This window comes from Leptomonas pyrrhocoris (genome assembly GCF_001293395.1).
Source record: "Leptomonas pyrrhocoris isolate H10 chromosome Unknown, whole genome shotgun sequence".
Taxonomy (NCBI): Eukaryota; Euglenozoa; class Kinetoplastea; order Trypanosomatida; family Trypanosomatidae; genus Leptomonas; species Leptomonas pyrrhocoris.
The window spans coordinates 1,343,646-1,364,051 of record NW_015438362.1 but is presented as its reverse complement, the minus strand read 5'-3'; the positions used below and the strand labels follow the sequence as shown (position 1 = coordinate 1,364,051).

The following is a 20,406-nucleotide window of genomic DNA, read 5'->3' as shown; positions in this document are numbered from 1 at the left end:
GGTATTAGACGCTGTCGTCTTCACACATTCGTGTCTGTGGTGCTCCCATCTGTTCTAGCTTTATCGTGGTCGTCTTCTGGCAGGGGCGTCCGCGGAACATTTTCGTTCAGGTATCGCCATTAAAAGAACAACAACACTTTGAACAGCGGAGTCGGCATCGAGCCGACCTGTTATGCAACAGCCCACTCTGTGAGAACGCACGACAACAAATCTGAAGAGGAGGTGACACACGTTGCGGGACGCAGTGCGTTGGCGTCGCAAAGGATCCAGTCCCTTGTTGCAGCCTCTACTGCAACTGTATATGAAAGCGCAACGCCCTCAATCCTACGCCGCTGCGCTTGCGAGCGCACACGATGGAAGTCCGGTGAAGTTGAGAGTTTTCATTGAAATATGCAAAGAGGGCAAGAAAAAGGCGGTATATTTCGCGTTTTTGTTAGGAATCTTATCCTCTCTTTCTTTCTCCCTTTTCTCTTCTTCTCTACGGAGCATTCAGCGACAGTCACGCTTCGTTTCACCTATTGTAGGGTGCGCAAAAAGAAAGAAAAAACACGTTCTGTGCGATAGAGAGACGCCCATGGAGCAGGACTACCAGGTCTCCATTGCCCGTGCCCGCCAAGCGGACAACGAAAGCCGTGCGCGGCGCCGCGCGCTGCGCAATGCGCAGCAGGAGCGGATATTTATGGCCCGAGACGCCTACGCGCACAGCTGCTTCTTAAGCGACGTCCGTTTCCACATCTCTCGTCACTCCATCGCGGAGGAGAATATGATGTACACGCTGCGCACCACCGCGGCGTGCTGGGCTGACGTGTGTGACCGCGCGATCACCCGACAACTCGACATCGAGGCGGCACAGAAGAACCATACCCGCCGCGAGGATGACTACCTCGAGCACACACGCCAGCGCGAGGTGTTGGAGCAGCAGGTCACGGAAGAGAGCGACATGACGCGGTGGAGGGAGTTGAATGTGCGCCATGCTGCGCGGATGCGTGCGATGTGCACGCAAGCGGTGGAGGACGCCGTGGCCGACATTTGGTCCCGCACGTCGCAGTGCCTCACAACGTTGCACGAGTCTCGCCTGGACCACGCTGGTACCGAGCTGCTCGTTGCCTTGGCCGCAGACACGTCGTTGCTTTCCCCTACGTCAGCCGAAGGGGAGCCGCTACGATCCTCCCCCGCCGCCACCCGAGAAGCCTTTCAGCACATCTTCAACGGCAGCCCCTACGCCAAAACCAGCGCGGCGATCTTGGCTCTCCTCCAGTACTGCTACTCCCAGCATCACATCGCGGTACCGCTGGCGAGCGTGCTTCACCTGTGCCCTTTCCCGATTCTCGTCGTGGATGGACCGAAGTACAGCGGCAAAACGTTGCTGACCGATTTTTTGAGGGCGAAGTATCGGCTTCTCTGCGTTTCGGATGAGAGCCTGGTGCGACGGGCACTACAGGCTGCACAGGATTTTGATGCCAACCACGGTGCCGAGAACGTGGAGGGAGGTGAGGGCGATAATGGCAGTCGAACTTCAGCAGAGTGGATCACGCGCGGTCAAGGCATTCGCGACGACTTGCTATCTGGTGGCGCGGTCAGCGCGATGGCGGTGAGTGAGCTCCTCTTTCTCTACCTTAAAGAACTGCAGACGGACGGCGTGAGCTTGCCCTACGATGCACTTCTCTTGGAAGGCGTGTTCCGCACTGCAGAGAGCTACAAGGTGGTCGCGCAGCGCTTCCGCAGTCTGCCGACGCACCCCTATGCGTCGTTGAAGCGGCAGTGGAACTTGGTTGAGACCGAAAAAGTTGAAGGAGACGTGCGGGCTTCAGTGAGTATGTTGAGCGAGACAAGCGCCGTTGCTGCAGCTTTGGCGGATATTCCAGATGTGCTGCGTCTCGCGAGCCCACTCAGCTCGGAGCGCGACGCCCCCGTGAAGCAGGAGCCTAAGGCACGCCCGATGAAGAAAGTTGACCTCGCGGCGCTGCCCCCCGCGGAGCTGCCAGAGGTGGACGATACAAAGGAAGCTCAAGAAAAGGAATGCGCCTTTGTGGCACAGGCAACGTCCGAACTCGCCTCACTGCCCACTGTCCTCTCTGGGGTGCTGAACATCCGGTGCTCCCCTGAAGAAGTGTTCCGCCGCTTTGCCGGCTTGCGACTCGACTTGGAAACGGGCGCGGTCTACCACCTCACCTACAACCCCCCGCCGAAGGAGCGGCTGCTGCACGTGGTGAACATGGGTCGGCCGGACATGTCCTCTGTGGAGCTGTACGAGGCCGTCTTCCACCACCGGGAGGAGTGGGCGGCGGTGCAGCGATGGCTCAGCCGACAGCCAGCCGGCTCCGTCTTCGCGCGCGTGTACGAGCTCGCTGGCGACGGCGCGCTCGAGCAACTGCAGCAGGACGCGCTGCAAGTGGTGGGACAGAACGTGTCGAATTTCCGCATCAGCCAAGAGGTCTTGGCGGCGCGTGAGGCCTCGATGGAGCGGCTGGCAACGCTGGAGGCGACGGAGAAGGCGCAGATCGCCGATCGGGAGAGCGAGCGGGTGCGGCTGGCTGCCATCTACAACGAAAAGGGAGCCCCGCTGCCGCCTCTGCTGCAGACGCCTGTGGAAGGCACAGGCCGGTTCATCCCGACTTTTGGTGCGCCGGCTGCCGGCGTCATCTTGCGGGCCGTGTCTGACTTTACGGAGGAGTACGGGGAGGAGTACGGTGCAATGTGGCTGCGGGCCACGCACCTCACCAAGCTGTTGCTGGTGTACTTCAACGGTGCGGAGGAGCAGGTGGCGGCCTACTGGAGCCGCCCCGACGACAAGCAGGTAATCCTGCAGCGCTGCCAGAACTGCCTCGACGGCGTGCCGGCCCAACTGCGTGCGCTGGCTGCCTGCAAGGCGGAGCTGCATCTCCTCTTAGACAATTTGTACGACGCGCTGCACCACTGCATTGAGCAGCGGGACGCGGAGGCGAAAGGGCTCATCGACACGCTCTGCAACCCGGCCAGCTTCCTCGCCGGGTGGGAGACGCTGGTGTGCCAGGAGTTCACCCGCCTGTTGCAGTGCGAGGCAGACCGCTTCGTGCTCGCCCTGCACCTCTTCACCTTCTTCTACGGCACCATCACCGGCGAGCCGCTCGCATTTGACGAGGTGGACATCGACGTGCCGGCGTTTACGGTGAACCCGGCGGACCGCCCGGCACACATGACCGCCGCCTCGGCCGAGGGGTCGGCCGCCTCGGCCAACAGCGGCTCCCGCCCCGGCAAGGAGAAGCGGGCCGCGGCGTCCAAGAAGACACACAGCAAAGCCGCCGAGGAGCAGTCGGAGAAGTCGGCGGAGGAGCAGTTTGCAGATGCGGCGCAGGGCGTGCTCAGCGGCGTCACCTCCGTCACGGATAAGCTGAAAGGCGTCTTGGACGCGCAGGTGCGAGGGCAGAAACGCAACGGTGGCGGCGGCGGCAACGCGGGGGGCGGAGGCAGTGGCGGCGCCGGCAACGCGGGGGGCGCAGCGACGGCGCACTTTTTGTCCGTCACGGCGAAGTGTCTGGAGGTGATGGAGGCGGAGAAGACCGTCACGACGGGCCGCGTGGTTGCCATTCAGACATTTGTGCAGACGCTGCTGCGCGAGGCCGAGACGCACGCCCAGCAGCGTCGCGCCTATCTCGAGTCGACGCTCGTGACGCAGATGTCGAAGGAGGCGGCAGCGGTGAACACGGCGGTCTACGTGCTGCGCAGCTGCGTAGAGACGGAGAGACGGAGCCCAAAGATGCACCTCGGCTGCACCACCTTTGCAGGCGCGGAGAGCGGCATCGACGGCAATGCCCGCCCGTTGCATGGGTCGGCTGAGTTGTCCCTCAGCCCGTCCGGCGGCAGAGGCGCCGGCAGGGGCGGCACGGTGGCGCGGCGCAGCTTCATTACCGACGTGCCGCTGTCGTCGCAGCTGCGGGACCCGCAGCTCACGCTGCACCCGGGGCTGACAGCTGCACGGCTGCTCGATCTTATTCAGCAGTTCCGCTGCGTAGCGCCAGACTACCAATTGAGCCGCTTTGACTTTTCCGTGCTGATACGCGAGAGCGACTACGCGGAGGCCGTGGCGACACGTCTGGACACAGCCCACATGGAGCTCAAAAACGGTGAGGAGGTATTTCACGCCTTCGACCCGCTGCTTTCCGGCTTTCTTGATTGGAGAGATCTAGTAGTACATCTGCTGTTTTGGGTGGTTCCGGCATCGCCCATTATGCCAGCGCCGTCCACGTTACACGCCGCGGAGGGGAGGAAGACGACGACCACGCCGAAGGGTGGCGGCATGCCGGAGGTGACGTTGCAGGATCTCCTCGACACCCGCCTCAACCTTGGCGCTGCCCCTCTCACAGAGGAGCAGTTCTTTGACCTGCCCTTCTTCTACGATCGCTACCTGGACGACACCGCGCTGGAGGCGTACACGCGCGTTCTCTGGAGCACCTTCTGCGACTCCGCCACCCAGACGGTCGAGCCGTATGTGCTGCTTGGATTCCTATGCGCCGACCCGCAGCCGATACGCGGCACACAAAAGGCGTTCCAGCTCCTCTCCCCGCTCAACTCTGCGGGTCGCGTGGCGCTTGACGAGATGGATGCACTCTGCCATTTGAAAGCGAACAACGCACGGGCGATGAATCAGCTGGACCCGTGTAGCAAGGCGAACCTGCGTCTTCTCTTCGGTGCGATGTCCACCCTCGCATTTGAAGACGTGTGCCTCTCACCGCTGGGCCGCAAGATGCTCAACCACGCTGACCTCTACCGTCGCCGTACCTTCGTGAAGCGAAAGCCACTTCCATAAAACAAACAAGAAAGAGAATGAAATTTCGGCTCGCGGGACGCACTCCTCCTCGACGTGCGGTTGCTTTTCTCTTCTCGGGAGTTTCATTCTCTTTTCTTGTTGTTGTTGTTGTGCCGGAACACCACTACTTGCGACTTTCGTGTTCCAAGGCAATGTAAAACTACACCTTTTGAGCGACGTTCGCTTTTTTTTTTTCCCTTTTAGTTCTTTACTGCACCCGTTGATGTCATGTATATTAGAGAGCGAGGAGATGGATGCTGACGACACGCCAACCCGTGTGGACGGCTAATACGTTACCTAGCTCCTTCCACCACCACTTCGGAAAAAAAAAACAAGGAACAGTCCACAAGAACAACAGAAGAAAAAGCACGGGGGACATATTTCTCTTGAATGTAGTCAACAAACGTAGGGCTCGACCCTGCCGGCTCTTGATTACTAAAGGGCTGACATAGCAAATTGAAGTCACACACCACACTTCTGTGCTTACCTGCGTACAACTTTGTTTTCTTCCTTCTTTGAACGACAGGCGGCGCTTATTTAGGCTTATCGTGTTGTCAAAGCGGAAGGAAACGATGCTATCCCCACATAAAAATCCTTCACCCGCCAAAACGTGAGAAGCGTTTCTTTTCCGTTGCGCCGGCACTTTCTTTCCTTTCTCTTCCGCACCGCTTATTTCACTGCGCATCGTCTCCTTCTTGAACGCCCGTGCGACAGCCTACCCATCTACTGTGTTCATTACCGACTCTTTTGCTCGTCTCTTTCACTCCCGTCCTCTCTATGAGCACAGGAGCTCGACAGCTGAAGATAAAAATAATAACAAAGTAAAAAACAAAAAATGACCGCCCCTTCCGCGTTTACCGTGGAAGATGAACAGGCACCAACGGCCCCCCTCATCTCCGTTCACACCGGCGCCGTGGAAGACTACCACCGCATCTTACGTCGCCTCATCGGCGGCACCATCGGCGGGGTTATGCAGGCCGCTACCAGCCACCCTTTCGATACCATCAAGTCGCGAGTGCAGAACGGTCTCTTCCCCTCCATCTCCTCCTGCGCGCGGCACACGTGGCGGGAGGAGGGCCTGCACGGCTTCTACCGCGGCGTCACACCGCCCCTGCTCTTCTGCGGCTTCCAGAACCTCACGCTGTTCAGTCTCAACCAGGTGATGAGCAACTACATGTCGCCCGACACCCACGATCGCCAGACGCCGCTGCCGTTGTGGCGCACCGCCGTGGCGGCCCAGCTGACGGCCCCGCTGTACGTCCTGACGGTGGCCCCGGTGGAGAAGGTGAAGGTGCAGCTGCAGATGCTCGGCAAGGGCGGCCACGAGTCGTCCACGGTCGTCGGGCCGATATCGTGTCTTCGTCGCATCATCCAGACGGAGGGCTACCGCGGCATCTTGTCGGGGTACACCCCCACCCTCATGTCCCGGCTCATCGGCCTTCCCTTCTACTTCATGGGCTACCAGACGGCCCGCACCGCCCTGCTGGACTCCCGTCTGGCCTCCACGCACACCGGCCGTGAGGTGCTGGTACCGATGCTAAGCGGCATGGCGGCGGGGATGTGCTTCTGGACGAGCAACTACCCGTGCGACTTTGTGAAAACCCGCGTGCAGGCCTCGCGGACGCGGGTGGCGATTCCTGACGTCATTCGTGCGACGTACAAGGCAGGCGGCATTCGCGGCTTTTACAAGGGCTACACCGCGTGCATCATGCGGTCCGCCCCTGCCAACGCCTCGGTGTGGCTCGGTATTGAGCTCACCTCCTCGTTTATGATCAGCAAGGGATGGTGATCCCCGTGCCGTGGTTCTTATTTTTTTGACGGTTTATTGTTGTGCGTGCTTGCGCGTTGCAGGTCTTCGTGTCTAGTTTAATGCCCGTCGTGAATGGCGAGCGAATAGCGACAGCAAAAGCGGTTTGAAGTTGTATACGATGCAGCCGCAGGCGGGCGCGTTGGTTACCGTTTTAGGGCTGGGAGGTTCGCCCCTGTCAAACGTACTTCGTCTTTTTTTTTGAGGGGTTCTTTTTTTGTTTGCCTCTTGCATGCCGCTAAACGTAATGTGTGCGAAACGATCCACACTACCTTTGTTACCCAGGACGAAAAAACAATAATAGGGCTCAGAATTCATCTCTTCTGGCAAGAGCAGTAGATTTCAATCAACAACACTGAACCCTCTGCCTACTAAGAGGAGCTGCCACACTGCCCGAAAAACGCATTATAGCTGTAAATTTATGCGTGTATCGACGCGTCTTTTTGTAGGTGCATCTTTTCATCTTTTCCAATTCCCCCTTTTTTGCATCTATTATTTATTTAACGGGAAAGCATAGTATTCGGAAGTTTGACATATATATTTATTTGTTTTTCTCCACACCGGGTGACATACGTTTCCGGCTTCTGGTACCGCAGCTCTACCGTCGCCGGGAAACAGCAATCGATCTTTCCGCTGACATCATGTTGTGGGTCGATCGTTATCGTCCTAAGACGCTCAAGGAGGTCGAGTTGTACCCGGAGCTGAACGAGGTGCTCGGGCGCCTCGCCAAGGCACAGGACCTCCCGCACCTCCTCTTCTACGGCCCGTCCGGCAGCGGTAAGAAGACGCGCGCCATGGCGGTGCTGCACGAAATTTATGGCCCCAGTGTGTACTCGGTGCGCCTTGAGCACAAGAGCGTGCAGGTGTCTGACAGCAAAGTGGTGGACATCGCCACGCTGAGTTCGCCACATCACATTGACATTAACCCCTCCGACGCTGGCAACTACGACCGCGTGATTGTCATGCAGATGATCCGCGAGATCGCACAGACGGCGCCGCTACACACCACCGCCAACTGCGCCAAGACGGTGCCGTACAAGGTGGTCGTTCTGAATGAGGTGGATAAGATGAGCCGCAGCGCCCAGCACGCCCTCCGACGTACCATGGAGAAGTACATGAACACGTGCCGGCTCATTCTCATCTGCAACTCCACCTCTCGCCTTATTCCACCGCTGCGGTCGCGTTGTCTAGGCATTCGCGTCGCGGCGCACTCAAAGGACAACTTGAAGCTGGCGGTGCAGCACGTGTGCGAGGGCGAGTCGCGGCCCATGCCGTCGCCTGCTTTCTTGAATTCACTGGCGCTGCGCTCGGATGGCAATTTGAGGCGTGGGCTGCTCATGTTGGAGGCGTCCGCCATGACGAAAGTGGATTGGAGCGGCAACGGGGCGGCTATCCCGCAAGCTGACTGGAAGCTCTTTCTCGATGAGATATCGCACGACATATTAGCGGAGCAGACCCCAAAGAAGCTGCATGACGTGCGTCTGAAGTTTTACGATCTGCTGGCGCAATGCATCTCTGGCGAGACAATATTGAAGACGCTGCTAGATAGTTTGCTGCTGGCGGTGCCGCCGAAGCATCAAGCAGCGCTTATCCACTTAGCCGCCAAATACGACCACAACATGAAACTGGGCACAAAGCCGATTTTGCACTTGGAGGCTTTTGTAGCGGGTGTCATGAAGATGATGAAGCAGCAATGACGAAGACTTTTATTTTGAGCTGCGTTTATTCTCAGAACTCTCTTCGAGCGCACATCGACTGCTGCCACATCGCCTTTGTCGTTTCATCTACGTCTCATGCACCCTTTCGTGAAAACGAATTCGTGCATGAGCTCAAGAGAAGGCCGGACGCTTGGCTTCTTCTTTTTCTGTGTTTGCATCTGTCTTCCTTGTCATAGGCCGTGGGACTTGTTCCCATTAATAGAATGCTACTCACCGAATCTACGGAGAAGTTGTTAACAAAGCAACACTTGAAAAAAAAAACCGCTACCATTTAATACCATGTACTTCGTCCTTTTTTTTTTAACAACGCCGCGGTACTCTCTCTCTCGCTTGAGGTTGAAGGAGAACTCTTTTCAGTTCATCCACGGGACTTCGTTGACTTTCCACGATGCGGACACACGCCAGCTGTTCGTGAATTTGAATGGCAGAGCAGCCGTGAGTCAAATCACTTGTATGACGTGCCCAATCGCACCCCGAGCGCAGAAGCGCGCCACAGCTGCTTTCTTGACCCCGCGTTTTTTTTTTCTTCTTACCCCTTCCACTTTCCATACCCTTCGCCTACCCGTGTTTCTGGTGCCTCAAACAAACGTCTACCTTCACCACGCACGTCGTGCAACGACGCATGGGAAGAAGCGCTTTTCACACTCATACACATCTACGCCTACGCAGCGTAGAAGCGGCGGGACGATGCTATTTCGCACCACCGCAGTGAACTGGATGGCCTTCCGTCCCACTCCAATGAACTGGATGCTGTTTAGGCCCACCAATGTGAACTGCATTGCTCATTGGTTCTGCGGACACAAGTATCGACACCGTTTCATACGCGACAAGCGCTTCCATCCCTCGCACCAGGCCGCCGCTGACGCGCGCAATCGGTTTAGCAAACGAAAGCACTTCAAAACAAATCGTTGGAACTACACGCAGGCTTACAAGGACATGCCGTAAATAACAAAAAAAACAGGCTTTATTATTTTTTTTTGTCGTGAGTTGACGGACGAGTGCCTTTGGTTGTGCAGTGGCCCCTCTAGTAGTGAAGGGTACCAAATTCTTACTGGCTTTTTCTTGTGTTGCTGTCACGCTCGTGAAGCGATTTCCGCTTTGAGGCGCACTACACACAAACACACCCCTAAGCAGAAAAAGAACTAACGCTCCCAAACTGGCCAGCGGTAGAGGTTGGCTCTTCTTATTCGGCTGATGTCGATTTCTGTCCTCTGCGTTTGGTGCGATGAAACGAGTGCTCAGAGAGAGTGAAGAAGGGGGTGAGAGCGTGACATGGCGTGTTTTGCGCACGAAATGAACGGCGCTGCATACCTCTTCCGCGGAAACGGTTTCCAACAAGCGCATTTCGCCGTGAATCTGCCAATGGAGCAACGATGCCGTGCAAGGATCTCTCTTTACCCACCTTATTCTTTCTGGTCGTCTCTGCTGTACTCTCTTGACGTACTCCATCGCCTCTCTTATCTCATCCCCCCTCCCTTTCTTACCTTACCATTCAAAGGCTGACGTATTTAAGTCGCAAAACTGCCATTGACTGCCGGAAAATACGCACACAAGAACCGCAGCTGTCTAATCCGATGGCTGCGTCTGTTTCTTGACAAATACGCAGTAGAACTAAGCTCTTTTCCTGTTACATAGACCTCCAACTTACAGCTGCGTTTATACCCATACAACCACGAATGCCCTACAGGTAATGGAGGACCTTCGTGACGAGTTGGACGCCAGTGTCCTCTTCGGCTCCGGCTACATATGCGTCGTAGGACCACCGAGCAGCGGGAAGACAACGCTCGTGCTGAATTACCTCGTCGCCCGCGAGCGCTACTTTAACTCGCAACACCGCACCGCGGTCCAAGGCAGCGGAGGGCCCACCTTCTGCCTGGAGTACGTGGGGGCGAGAAGTGCCTCCAATGAGCTGCTGCGCCTCATTATGCGGCGCCTGCACCCCGACGCTCGGCACCGGCGGCTCAGTTATGAATGCACCCCGCTGGAGTTTGGGGCGTCGCTCATCCAGTGGCTGGATGCGCACGGCGAGGGGTCGGAGCTGCACCTTGTTGTCGACGATGCCGATCTCCTCGACTACGACGTGGCGGAGATGAACTTGTGGCTCGCACACTGCCTACGCTCCCCGGCCGCGCAGACGCGCACGGTGCTGCTGTGGATGGTGTCAGAGCTGCCGCTGCGCCTCGCGGACTGCTTCCGCTTCCACTTTGTGGCGCGCCTAGAGCCGGACAGCGTCGTGCAGTGGCTGCTGCGGCAGTACGAAGACGAACGGCGCGTGTGCGCCGACACCGAGGAGGAAGAAGAGCCAGCAGCGGCGGCAGGAGGTGCGGTGACGACGTCGCAGACGCCGCTGATCACCGTCGGCTCGGACGACGTAAATCGGGTAGTGTTGGAAGCCTTCACCTACTACGCCACGCGGCAGCCGATGCGGTCGTCCGTGGTGAGCCGCGATGTGCGACTGCTCGTGCAGCGCGTCTACCAACTTCTCCCCCCGCTGCTGCTCGAGTCGTGCGCGGCGGCCGGGCCGGGTGCTGCCGAGGAAAGAAAACTCAACGCCCGCCACTTCGCCGCGGCGTGGGGTCAACACCGAAGTGAGGGCGGCGGGGAGACGACCGCTGCACCGGCGCACGACCCGCTCGTGCCCGCCCTGCGCCGAATCGGCTACTCCGCCGTGTTGCTCGCGTTTGCCGCGTTCTACGGCGGTGCCGTGCCGAAGCGCAAGCAGCATCAAGTCTTTGGCTGCCTGCACGCTGAGGAGCGCACGGCTGCCCTGCGTGAGACAAAAGGGCAGTCCCACAAAGCTGCCGTGCTGACGGCCTCGGCGCACGTGCTAACGGTGCGCCGCCTTGCTTTTCTGTACGACTCGATGCTGCGAATGTGCACTCCGCACATTGATCCGCTGGAGTTCACGACGGCAGATGTGGCGATGCAGTACGTGCAGGGCTTCGTTGCCTGGGGACTTCTGACCCCGGTGGTGACGCAGCGACACCGCTCGTATCATTGCTGGATTCCGGTGAGCACAGCGCAGCAGCTAGCCCGTGAGCTGTCGTTGAGCTTGTTTGACTTGATTCCTTCTTGAGGCGCTGTCGAAGAGTTTCGTTACTTTTTTTTTTTTGCCTGTCCCACAGATCTCTCCTCTCGCTTGCGAGCGTTGACGGTGGGTTTCAGAACGTATTGTTCATGGACGAGTCCTGCACATTATTTGAAGCCAATTCGACCGGGCTTAACCCCTCCTGTTCTGCAATGCAGCTAGCGAGAGCCCCAAAACAAAACAAAAGCAAACTTTATTTGGAGATGAAGCGCACGTTCTATCTGTGTGCTTTTGGAGAACGACTGCACGTGTATATCGCATCACTCTCACCTTTTCTTGGTATAGCGAACTCGTTCCACTTCTCTGTGACCTTCGTTCCCGTCTGCTGTTCTTTTGGAGGGGTTGCTCGTCGTGAAACGCACGCATACACACAGGTACTTGAATTGCAGAGTCCATATGAGGCGGGTATAATGTGTTCAGCAACCTTCGCCAGCAACGATATCTCTGACTCAACGCTAATTCTCTTTTCTCTCCCTCTTCTTTCTTATAAAATCACGCTGCTTCAGAAGGCCGTGGGAACAAAGGTTTCTTCTTCACCGCTTAGTATTTTTGTACTTTGCCGTGTTGTTGTTGATGGGCAACGGAGCGCACAGGACACATCGGCGCAGCTTTTTTCCCCCATTTTCTCTTTTTGCCTTTTTTAAAAATCCTTGAACAGTATAGCGTTTGTCAGGCGCACTTCTTCCGTCGTCGTTGCCTTTTTTTTTCTGGATTGAGGCGTTGTGGATTACCACAAACGCAAAATTGTGGTTTTTTTTTTTGCAGAGGAAGAGTTGCACGTGATAGACAAGTTTGACGGCGTCTTTTCGTTGTTGTTAATATTTTTTTTTTTCGCTAGTGGAATCGTTACTTCTTGTGCTTTATTTTTGTGGGCCCCACTTGCCGTCTGCGTCTCACAGGATGAGTCTCTTTTCCGTCTTTCAGAAATGGAAGACGGAGCGCAGGAAGATGTACTACTGGGTGGGCACTTTCGCCTGCGTCGTCGGGCTGCTGCTGCTCATTTATATTCTGCTTTCCACCGTCCTCAAGAAGCAGAGCGTGGTGCCGTCCTTTGTAGCGGGTTACTGCGCCATCTTTGCGACCTTGCTGTCGCTGTTCCAAATCCTGGAGCACCTCACGTGTTTCTCGGATCCGGAGTGCCAAACAAAGATCGTGCGCATCTTGTTCATGGTGCCGCTGTTTGCCATGATTTCGTGGTTCAGCCTGCTGGCCCCTGGCGCGGCCGAGTACTTGAACCTGATACGAGACACGTACGAGAGCTACGTCATCTACGCCTTCTTCCAGCTCATGATAGCCCTAATGGGCGGCATTGACACCGTCTACCGCACCCTCATGATCGAGGAGCGGCCACCCGTGGCGCAGATCTTTCCCTTCTGCTACCTCGAGCCCATCAAGGTGACCCCAACCTTTGTGCAGAACTGCCGGCTCTGCCTCTTCCAGTTCATGCTGCTGAAGCCGCTCATTTCGATCATCGTGGTCATCCTCACCGCGAAGGATGCGATGGGCACGAGCATGTTCGATGTCACGAAGGGCACCTTCTGGACCTACCTGGCCTACAACATCTCCATCACCGTGGCCTTCACGGCGTTGCTCTACTTCTACATTGGTCTAAAGGACTTGATGGAGGGCCGCAACGCCTTCTTGAAGTTCCTTTGCGTGAAGGCCGTCATTTTCCTCTCCTTCTGGCAGGGCCTGCTGATCCACATGATCTCCGCCGCCGGCCTGCTGCCGACGTTCTCGTACTGGAAGCCCGAAGACACCCCGTCGGCGCTGCAAGACCTGCTGATTTGCATAGAAATGATGTTTGTTGCCTTCGCCCACAAATACTGCTTCGGCAGCGACGAGTACATGATCAACAGTGGCGCGGACGAGTGCGTGATTGAAGACGTGTCGAGCCAGGACGGCCTGCAGAGTCGCACAATCCCGCCTATTCGCTACTCCGTCTGGGAGAATCTGAAGTTCACGCTGAAGCATGAGGATATCTTGACCGACATGCGGGACATCATGCACAACCGATAACGGTGTGAGTGTTCTCACTGTGTACGCGTAATTCGTTCTTTTCTCCTTTTATTGTTGTTTTTCATGCAGCTTTCTTGTTTTCATGATGACGTGGTGACGGATGGCCAACAGGTTGTAGAAAAGATATTTGGTGTTTTAGAAGAATGGACAATATATATAATATACATGTGTTATGTTGTAGCTGCTGTATTACGTTAAGCACAGCCACGACAGCAAAAGTATAACAAGCGAGGCCTTCGACCTCTCTCGTTCTATATTCCTTGTGTTTCTTTTTTTCATTTTTCTTCTTTTTTGATAACTACACGGCAATGCTTGTTTAAAAGTATTCGTTGTGATTATGCTACCGTTTTCGGGTTTCCCAGGGACCGAGTAAAAAGTGGTGTACGAGAACAGAAGGCCACTCTACAACAAACGAAGAACAGACACACAATACAAGTCACATCCATAGACGAGAGTGCTTAACAAGGCTTGTTGAACGCCGCTAGCCGTAGAGGGTTTGTTTCCCTTCGAATGTTGAGTGTTTTTTTTTTTTTTGCGTGTCACATCGTGATTAGAGGGCAAGCGCAGGCCGGCTAGTTGTCTGCGAGCTAAAGAAAACGGTAAAATCGAAAGGCAGGATACGTCTCTCGCCTCACTGTCACTATTATTCAAAGCGGGCAATGTCGCCTCTTTTTTCCCTTTCGTTTCTTCTCCATTTTTTCTCTCTCAAACGTTATCGATCAACTCGTGTTATCGAGTACACGTGTACGTATTATTATAGTGGATGTATGAGTCGATGCTAGAGAAACAACAGAAGGAAGGAAAAAGTCAAACGCCCCGTTAGCAGACAAGCGATGCCGCCCAGGCGTCCTACCAAAAACCTCTCTCCCGAGGAAGTCATTGCGGTCCGAAAGGTGCATGTAGAGTCTCTGAGTCAGCAGTGCGCTGCGGTGGAAAAGATGATCGCCATCAGCACCGATCAGGAGCTGCGCCTCGACGCTGAGATTGCCGGCTTGGAGCGGCGCATCGCGGAGACCGGCGTGGCGACCGAGCAGGTGGGCCGCGACTTAGACGACAAGGTGAAGTTCATGAACGCCTACGCCACCACGAACTTGGAGCAGCTGCAGCAGCGCCACGCAAACATGGAAAAGTCGGTGCTTGAGGCGGAGGCGGAAAATGAAGCGTTGCGCGCGAAACTGGCGGAGCTGACGCAGCGGAAGGAGGCGGAACTTGCGGAGTGGGAGGCGAAGGTGACGGAGCAGCAGGCGCTCATGAATGCCAAGGCGCTGGACTTTGGTCTCCAGCTGAAGGAGACCCTTGCCCACAACTACAGCACGACGACGGCGTAACGGGAGCCATTCCTCTCTTCTCTTCCTTTACCGTTACAGCGCTTGAACTCGGCCAAAAAGCCTTACTCCGCTTCTTCGTCTGTCCATCTCAACGTGTTTGTGATTGGCAGGGTGCCTCTCTTCTATTATTAGTGTTTGCGGGATTCGGTGTGATGTATAGTAGAGTGCCGCCAAGGCGCACAGCGAACACAAAGTCGCTCCCTTATAAATAAATAAAATGAAAGCCGTCCCAACCAACAAAAGATGCCTGTATTTCACATTCTCGTTCTGCTGCTGTTCTTCTGAGGTGATGGACGTTGTGGAAGGCAATTTGATGTCGCACTTTTTTGTTGTTGTACATGTGAGAAAACCCTCCTCCACCTGATTGCCGGCCCCCATTCCCCTTCCACGCTCACCGCACTTTTCTCTCTCCCTCGCAGATTCCTTCTCTCTTCCCCTGCCGCCACTTCCCTCCTTTTGCCTTTCTTGATTTGTCCCGTTTCCACTTCTCAAAGGTGTGTGTGTGTGTGTTTTTTTTTTTCCTTATCTGTCAATCCTATTCGACCAGCGCTTGATTAATACTATTATTATTATTATTCGCCTTTTTTTTGTCTGCTGTTGTTTTTGTTCTTTGTTTTTTTTTGTTTTTACGCGCGTGTTAAAAGCCAAACTTCCTACCGTGTTTTATTCTCCGTTTGTTATTACTGTGATTTTCATTCTCTGCACTGTACACCTCTCTCGCTCAGCGAGCAGTCTCACGAATGGGCTGGCTGAACTTCTGGCCCCGCTCCCAGGTGAACAACGAAGCGGAAGACGAGGACGAAAAGAAGAAGAAGGCCGGCACGAAGCCTGCCGCGGACACAGGCGAGATGAAGAAATTTACCGCCAAAGACCTTGCCCACTTCACCGGCGAGAACGGCAGTCGCATCTACGTGTCGGTGAAGAACAAGGTGTACGACTGCACGAGCGGTGCGGCCTTCTACGGTCCTGGCAAGGCGTACGCCGTCTTCGCCGGCAAGGAGGTGTCGCGCTGCCTGGGTAAGATGCTCATCGGCGAGGAGGAGGCCAACGCCAACTGGGACGATTTGCTGCCCGAGCACATGCAGACGCTGGACGAGTGGGACGCGAAGTTTGAGAGTAAGTACCCCGTCATCGGCACCTTTGAGCCCACGGACGAGTACTACGCGCGCCAAAAGCTGTTCACCCCGTAAAGGGCTGCATCCGGGGCCAGCACGCAGGGAAACGCCCACGTTGAAGGGAACAGCAGGTGTGAGTAGCAAAAGGAAAAGAACGTGCGCGACTCCGCCTGCCGCTTCTTTACCAAATATCTTTTTGTTTTTGCCTCCTTGGATACGCGAGATCGAGTTGCCGGAGCAGTGTCGCTGTCAGTGTGTTCTCGTATGTGCGCGTCTTTATTCTGCTTCATTATCGTCCACGATCACGTTCTTTGCTCGATGAACAGAACGGACTTCAAAGAACAAAAAGAAGAATAACATGCTGTTTTAATACTAAAGAAGAGTTAAGAAACCACCGGCTACGATGCAGCTGTCGCAGACCGGTGTCCTCGTCTTTTCGGTCTTTTTGCTTTGTGCTTGCTTCGCTTTCTCTATGTCTCAACCGCATCTCTCAACTGCAACGTGATACTATTATATATACGTTTCTTTGATTACGAAATGGGAGGTTTGCTATGCGGCTATGTCCTTCTGCCCACCAAGGTGATGCAGTTGAGGATAGCGCCGTACCTAGAAAGCTTTACCGTAGCATAAATATTGTGGTTTGATCTGCCATAAATCAGGTAGAGACGCGGTGCTCTGCGTTTGTTAAGGGAGTGTGTGTTTCTTCCTCTTTTTTTTTTTCTCCTTTGGCTGTCTGCAGATGAATGTGCGGTCAACGTGCTTTCAAGTGTGCACATCTGTTACGAGACCGTCGCCTGGCAAGTCCTCCCTCCTCGTCTTCCACTATCTTTCCTTCGTTCACACTTGTTTCTCTCCAAATTCAAACTTCCCTTTTTTTCTTTTTTTTTTCTTAAGTGTCTTGGCAGGATTCGTGAGAAGAAGAGGCGTCAGAGTGTCGTGATTCATCTTGAATCCTACACGGTGAGGACACACACACGAACACTCATAGCTGAACATCATTAACCTAATGACGCAGACGGTGGAGGATCGCTCGCTAGAGTTCATCATCCGCCGCAGCAGCGACGCGCCACTGCCGCCACTCAAATCCCTTCGCGGGCAGCCCTTCAAGCAGCACCACTGGCGCGATGCCTTCGACAGCGAGCAGGCTGCCCTGCGCGAGGAGGTGTGGGCGCTGAAGTCGCAGCTGGACCGCATCCCGCCCGACGTCTACATGGCCACCCGCAACAAGCTCTTCCCGCTCGCCGTGAGCGGAGAGCAGCAGCACTTCTCCAACCGCGCCGGACACAAGCTGCTGGAGTCGCTAGAGTCTACTGGGGTGTGGATGGAGCTGGGAAAGAGGTTGCAGGGTAAGTCAAAGAAGCGACCGCGCGAGCTCGTCTTCGCGGATGTGTGCGGGGGCCCAGGTGCCTTTACCCAAGCGCTCTTTCAAGCCGGTAGGCGTCAGGGCTGGAAGCGCATGCACGGCTACGGCATGACTCTCGGTGGTGTCAGCGGATTGGACTGGTACAACCACCTGCTCAAATCACCGCACTTCACGTGCACTTACGGACTGGACGGCACGGGCGATATCTTTAAACTGAGCAACATCGAGTGCCTCGCCTCGCTGACTGAGACGGCACAGCTGCTGCTGGTGGTGGCCGACGGCGGCTTCAATGTCGACTTCTCGGTGGCAAATTACCAGGAGACGATCTCTTCTCGAATTCTTTATGGGCAATGGCTAGCGGCGCTGAAGCTGCTGCGCACCGGCGGCTGTTTTGTGCTGAAGCTGTTCGACACCTTTTCACCACTGTCGCGAGCCGTGCTGTACCTCTCCTGCTTCCTCTACGGTCGCGTGCACATCGCGAAGCCACGCCACAGTCGCGTTGTAAACAGTGAGCGATATTTGGTTTGCGTGGATTATCAAGGCTATCCGGATGAAGATTGGCGGTGTTACCTGGATGAGTACTACGAAAAAGGCTTCGTTGACGACGCGCATGTGCCGGAGTTTATTCCAGCTGAGTGGTGCTTGAAGGACGCCACGTTCAGATCAGACATGTGCGAGATGAACACCGTCATCGCGACGAACCAGAAGATGGCGCTTCAAATGATCATCGACGCTGCTCCTGCGATGGCGGCCGAGTTGGCGGCAAAGGCGGAGGTGGATGCAGCGGGGGAGGAAAAGGCCGCTTCAGCAGCGGACGACGGTGAAGACAACAAATGAGGTGAGGTACGAAGAAGAGAAAGCGTTGCAGACTGCCCTGGTCCCTCTCTGTCCGTTGTTGATGTTGTTGCCAGTGAGACAGCGGAGGTGTTTACTCTTGTGCCTTCCTTGGCAAGAAGGCGCACAGAGAAGTTACGAGTGTTCATCAATTGCACAGGCCTATACTCAAGAAGTCTGCACACAGAGATCCCGTTGAAAGCTTCGGCTGTGTTCCTCGTTCAGATCCAAAGTGTCACATTTTACGTGGTAGAGCCGTTCCCCAATGCCCATCGTGGTCCGATACTCATTGCGCAAATCATTCGTTTGTTTTCGTTTTCTACGGAAGCGCTATACATCCACCTGTTCTGTTCGTCGGTGCTCATCAGTTTCTCTTCTTTCCTTTCCTTCTACTCCTTCTGATGTTTCCCTGCTTTTTTTTCTCCGGTTTCCATCTGCGTTCACGTTTCTAGTTTTGCTCCCTCGTGATTACACCGCTCGCAATCTTTCGCTGTTTATACTCCCATTTTCTCTCTATAAGAAAAGTTCGTGTCTGTTTGTTCGTTTGCTGGATAACCACGATTGTCGGCGGACGTCTCTCCAACACACCCACTGACTTTTTTGCACCACTCCATCAAAAAAAAAAAAAGAACAACTCCTACAATCATGTCGAAGCTCACTCTGCAGACGCACAACGATCTGCCTCGCCGCAAGGTGCTGCTGGTGGTGATGGACGGCGTCGGCATCGGCCCGGAGGACGAATATGACGCCGTGCACATGGCCAAGACACCTTTCATGGACGCCATGCGCAAGAACGCGAAGCACTTCCGCTCCATCCGTGCCCACGGCACTTCCGTCGGCCTGCCCACGGATGCCGACATGGGGAACAGCGAGGTCGGCCACAACGCCCTCGGTGCAGGACGCGTGGCGCTGCAGGGCGCGTCCCTCGTCGACGACGCCCTCGCGAGCGGTGAGATCTTCCAGAGCGAGGGCTACCGCTACCTCCACGGCGCCTTCAGCAACGAGGGCAGCACCCTGCACCTCATTGGCCTGCTGAGCGACGGCGGCGTGCACTCTCGCGACAACCAGATCTACCCGCTCATCCAGCACGCCGCGAAGGACGGCGCGAAGCGGATCCGCGTGCACATCCTCTACGACGGCCGCGATGTGCCGGACGGCTCGTCGTTCCGCTTCACCGAGGAGCTGGAGGAGGTGCTGGCGAAGCTGCGCAAGGAGGGCTGCGACGCGCAGGTGGCGAGCGGGGGTGGCCGCATGTTTGTCACGATGGACCGCTACGAGGCCGACTGGAGCATCGTGGAGCGTGGCTGGAAGGCGCAGGTGCTCGGCGACGCGCGCCACTTCCACAGCGCCAAGGAGGCCATCACAACCTTCCACGAGGAGGACGAGAAGGTGACGGACCAGTACTACCCCCCGTTCGTTGTTGTGGACGAGCACGACAAGCCCCGCGGCACGATCGAGGACGGCGACGCCGTGCTGTGCTTCAACTTCCGCGGCGACCGCGTGATCGAGATGTCGCGTGCGTTTGAGGATCAGGACTTCCACAAATTCGACCGCATTCGCGTGCCGAAGGTCCGTTACGCGGGCATGATGCGCTACGACGGTGACCTCGGCATCCCGAACAACTTCCTGGTGCCGCCGCCGAAGCTGACGCGCGTGAGCGAGGAGTACCTCTGCGGCTCCGGCCTGGACATCTTCGCCTGCTCCGAGACGCAGAAGTTCGGTCACGTCACCTACTTCTGGAACGGCAACCGTAGCGGCAAGCTGGACGACGCCCACGAGACCTTCAAGGAGATCACGAGCGACCGGGTGCAGTTCAACGAGAAGCCCAAGATGAAGTCGGCCGAGATCACCGAGGCCTCGATCGAGGCCCTCAAGAGCGGCAAGTACGACGTGGTGCGCATCAACTTCCCCAACGGCGACATGGTGGGCCACACCGGTGATTTGGCCGCCACCATCGTCGGCGTCGAGGCCGTCGACCAGTCGCTGGCGAAGTTGGCCGCCGCTGTTGACAGCATCAACGGCATCTTCATTGTCACGGCTGACCATGGCAACTCGGACGATATGGCTCAGCGCGACAAGAAGGGGAAGCCGCTGAAGGGCGAGAACGGCAAGGTGCTGCCACTGACGTCGCACACGTTGGCCCCCGTGCCGGTGTTCATTGGAGGCGCTGGTCTGGACCCTCGCGTGGAGATGCGCACGGATCTGCCGATGGCTGGTCTGGCCAACGTCACGGCCACTTTCATCAACCTTCTCGGCTTCGAGGCGCCGGAGGACTACGAGCCCAGTCTGATCCACGTCGTCAAGTGAGCCGCCCGCGCAACGGTGTGAAAGATGCAGAGCAGAAGTGC

At 56.1% G+C, this 20,406-nt stretch overlaps 10 protein-coding genes across 13 annotated transcripts; all 10 read left to right on the top strand.

The window, feature by feature from the left end:
• Positions 1-574: 574 nt before the first annotated feature.
• On the top strand, positions 575-4,786 carry ABB37_04128 (hypothetical protein; the record flags this gene model as incomplete). The annotated part of the gene is made up of 1 exon (XM_015801697.1): positions 575-4,786. One exon carries the CDS (start codon positions 575-577, stop codon positions 4,784-4,786), a length of 4,212 nt encoding a protein of 1,403 aa, XP_015660317.1.
• Positions 4,787-5,499: 713 nt separating this feature from the next.
• Positions 5,500-6,575, top strand: ABB37_04127 (putative mitochondrial Mitochondrial carrier protein; the record flags this gene model as incomplete). Its single annotated transcript, XM_015801696.1, has 1 exon — positions 5,500-6,575. The coding sequence occupies exon 1, from the start codon at positions 5,622-5,624 to the stop codon at positions 6,573-6,575; it is 954 nt and encodes a 317-aa protein (XP_015660316.1). The 5' UTR covers positions 5,500-5,621.
• Positions 6,576-7,104: 529 nt separating this feature from the next.
• Positions 7,105-8,290, top strand: ABB37_04126 (putative replication factor C subunit 5; the record flags this gene model as incomplete). 2 transcript variants are annotated; one of them, XM_015801695.1, is made up of 1 exon in its annotated part: positions 7,105-8,290. In XM_015801695.1, exon 1 carries the CDS (start codon positions 7,235-7,237, stop codon positions 8,288-8,290), a length of 1,056 nt encoding a protein of 351 aa, XP_015660315.1. In that variant the 5' UTR covers positions 7,105-7,234. The 2 variants fall into 2 exon arrangements, with proteins under 2 accessions (XP_015660315.1, XP_015660314.1); XM_015801694.1 differs by having other exon boundaries at positions 7,120-8,290.
• Positions 8,291-8,590: 300 nt separating this feature from the next.
• Positions 8,591-9,256, top strand: ABB37_04125 (unspecified product; the record flags this gene model as incomplete). Its single annotated transcript, XM_015801693.1, has 1 exon — positions 8,591-9,256. The coding sequence occupies one exon, from the start codon at positions 8,591-8,593 to the stop codon at positions 9,254-9,256; it is 666 nt and encodes a 221-aa protein (XP_015660313.1).
• A 552-nt stretch (positions 9,257-9,808) lies between these two features.
• ABB37_04124 (hypothetical protein) lies at positions 9,809-11,387 on the top strand (the record flags this gene model as incomplete). The annotated part of the gene is made up of 1 exon (XM_015801692.1): positions 9,809-11,387. Exon 1 carries the CDS (start codon positions 10,002-10,004, stop codon positions 11,385-11,387), a length of 1,386 nt encoding a protein of 461 aa, XP_015660312.1. The 5' UTR covers positions 9,809-10,001.
• Positions 11,388-11,904: 517 nt separating this feature from the next.
• ABB37_04123 (f2o10.10 protein-like protein) lies at positions 11,905-13,418 on the top strand (the record flags this gene model as incomplete). The annotated part of the gene is made up of 1 exon (XM_015801691.1): positions 11,905-13,418. The coding sequence occupies exon 1, from the start codon at positions 12,300-12,302 to the stop codon at positions 13,416-13,418; it is 1,119 nt and encodes a 372-aa protein (XP_015660311.1). The 5' UTR covers positions 11,905-12,299.
• Positions 13,419-14,154: 736 nt separating this feature from the next.
• Positions 14,155-14,746, top strand: ABB37_04122 (hypothetical protein; the record flags this gene model as incomplete). 2 transcript variants are annotated; one of them, XM_015801690.1, is made up of 1 exon in its annotated part: positions 14,155-14,746. In XM_015801690.1, the coding sequence occupies exon 1, from the start codon at positions 14,252-14,254 to the stop codon at positions 14,744-14,746; it is 495 nt and encodes a 164-aa protein (XP_015660310.1). In that variant the 5' UTR covers positions 14,155-14,251. The 2 variants fall into 2 exon arrangements, with proteins under 2 accessions (XP_015660310.1, XP_015660309.1); XM_015801689.1 differs by having other exon boundaries at positions 14,178-14,746.
• A 740-nt stretch (positions 14,747-15,486) lies between these two features.
• Positions 15,487-15,936, top strand: ABB37_04121 (putative mitochondrial hypothetical protein; the record flags this gene model as incomplete). Its single annotated transcript, XM_015801688.1, has 1 exon — positions 15,487-15,936. The coding sequence occupies one exon, from the start codon at positions 15,487-15,489 to the stop codon at positions 15,934-15,936; it is 450 nt and encodes a 149-aa protein (XP_015660308.1).
• An 818-nt stretch (positions 15,937-16,754) lies between these two features.
• ABB37_04120 (methyltransferase putativeensangp00000010174-like protein) lies at positions 16,755-18,061 on the top strand (the record flags this gene model as incomplete). The annotated part of the gene is made up of 1 exon (XM_015801687.1): positions 16,755-18,061. The coding sequence occupies exon 1, from the start codon at positions 16,868-16,870 to the stop codon at positions 18,059-18,061; it is 1,194 nt and encodes a 397-aa protein (XP_015660307.1). The 5' UTR covers positions 16,755-16,867.
• A 448-nt stretch (positions 18,062-18,509) lies between these two features.
• Positions 18,510-20,365, top strand: ABB37_04119 (23-bisphosphoglycerate-independent phosphoglycerate mutase; the record flags this gene model as incomplete). 2 transcript variants are annotated; one of them, XM_015801686.1, is made up of 1 exon in its annotated part: positions 18,510-20,365. In XM_015801686.1, the coding sequence occupies exon 1, from the start codon at positions 18,704-18,706 to the stop codon at positions 20,363-20,365; it is 1,662 nt and encodes a 553-aa protein (XP_015660306.1). In that variant the 5' UTR covers positions 18,510-18,703. The 2 variants fall into 2 exon arrangements, with proteins under 2 accessions (XP_015660306.1, XP_015660305.1); XM_015801685.1 differs by having other exon boundaries at positions 18,578-20,365.
• Between the last annotated feature and the right edge of the window lie 41 nt (positions 20,366-20,406).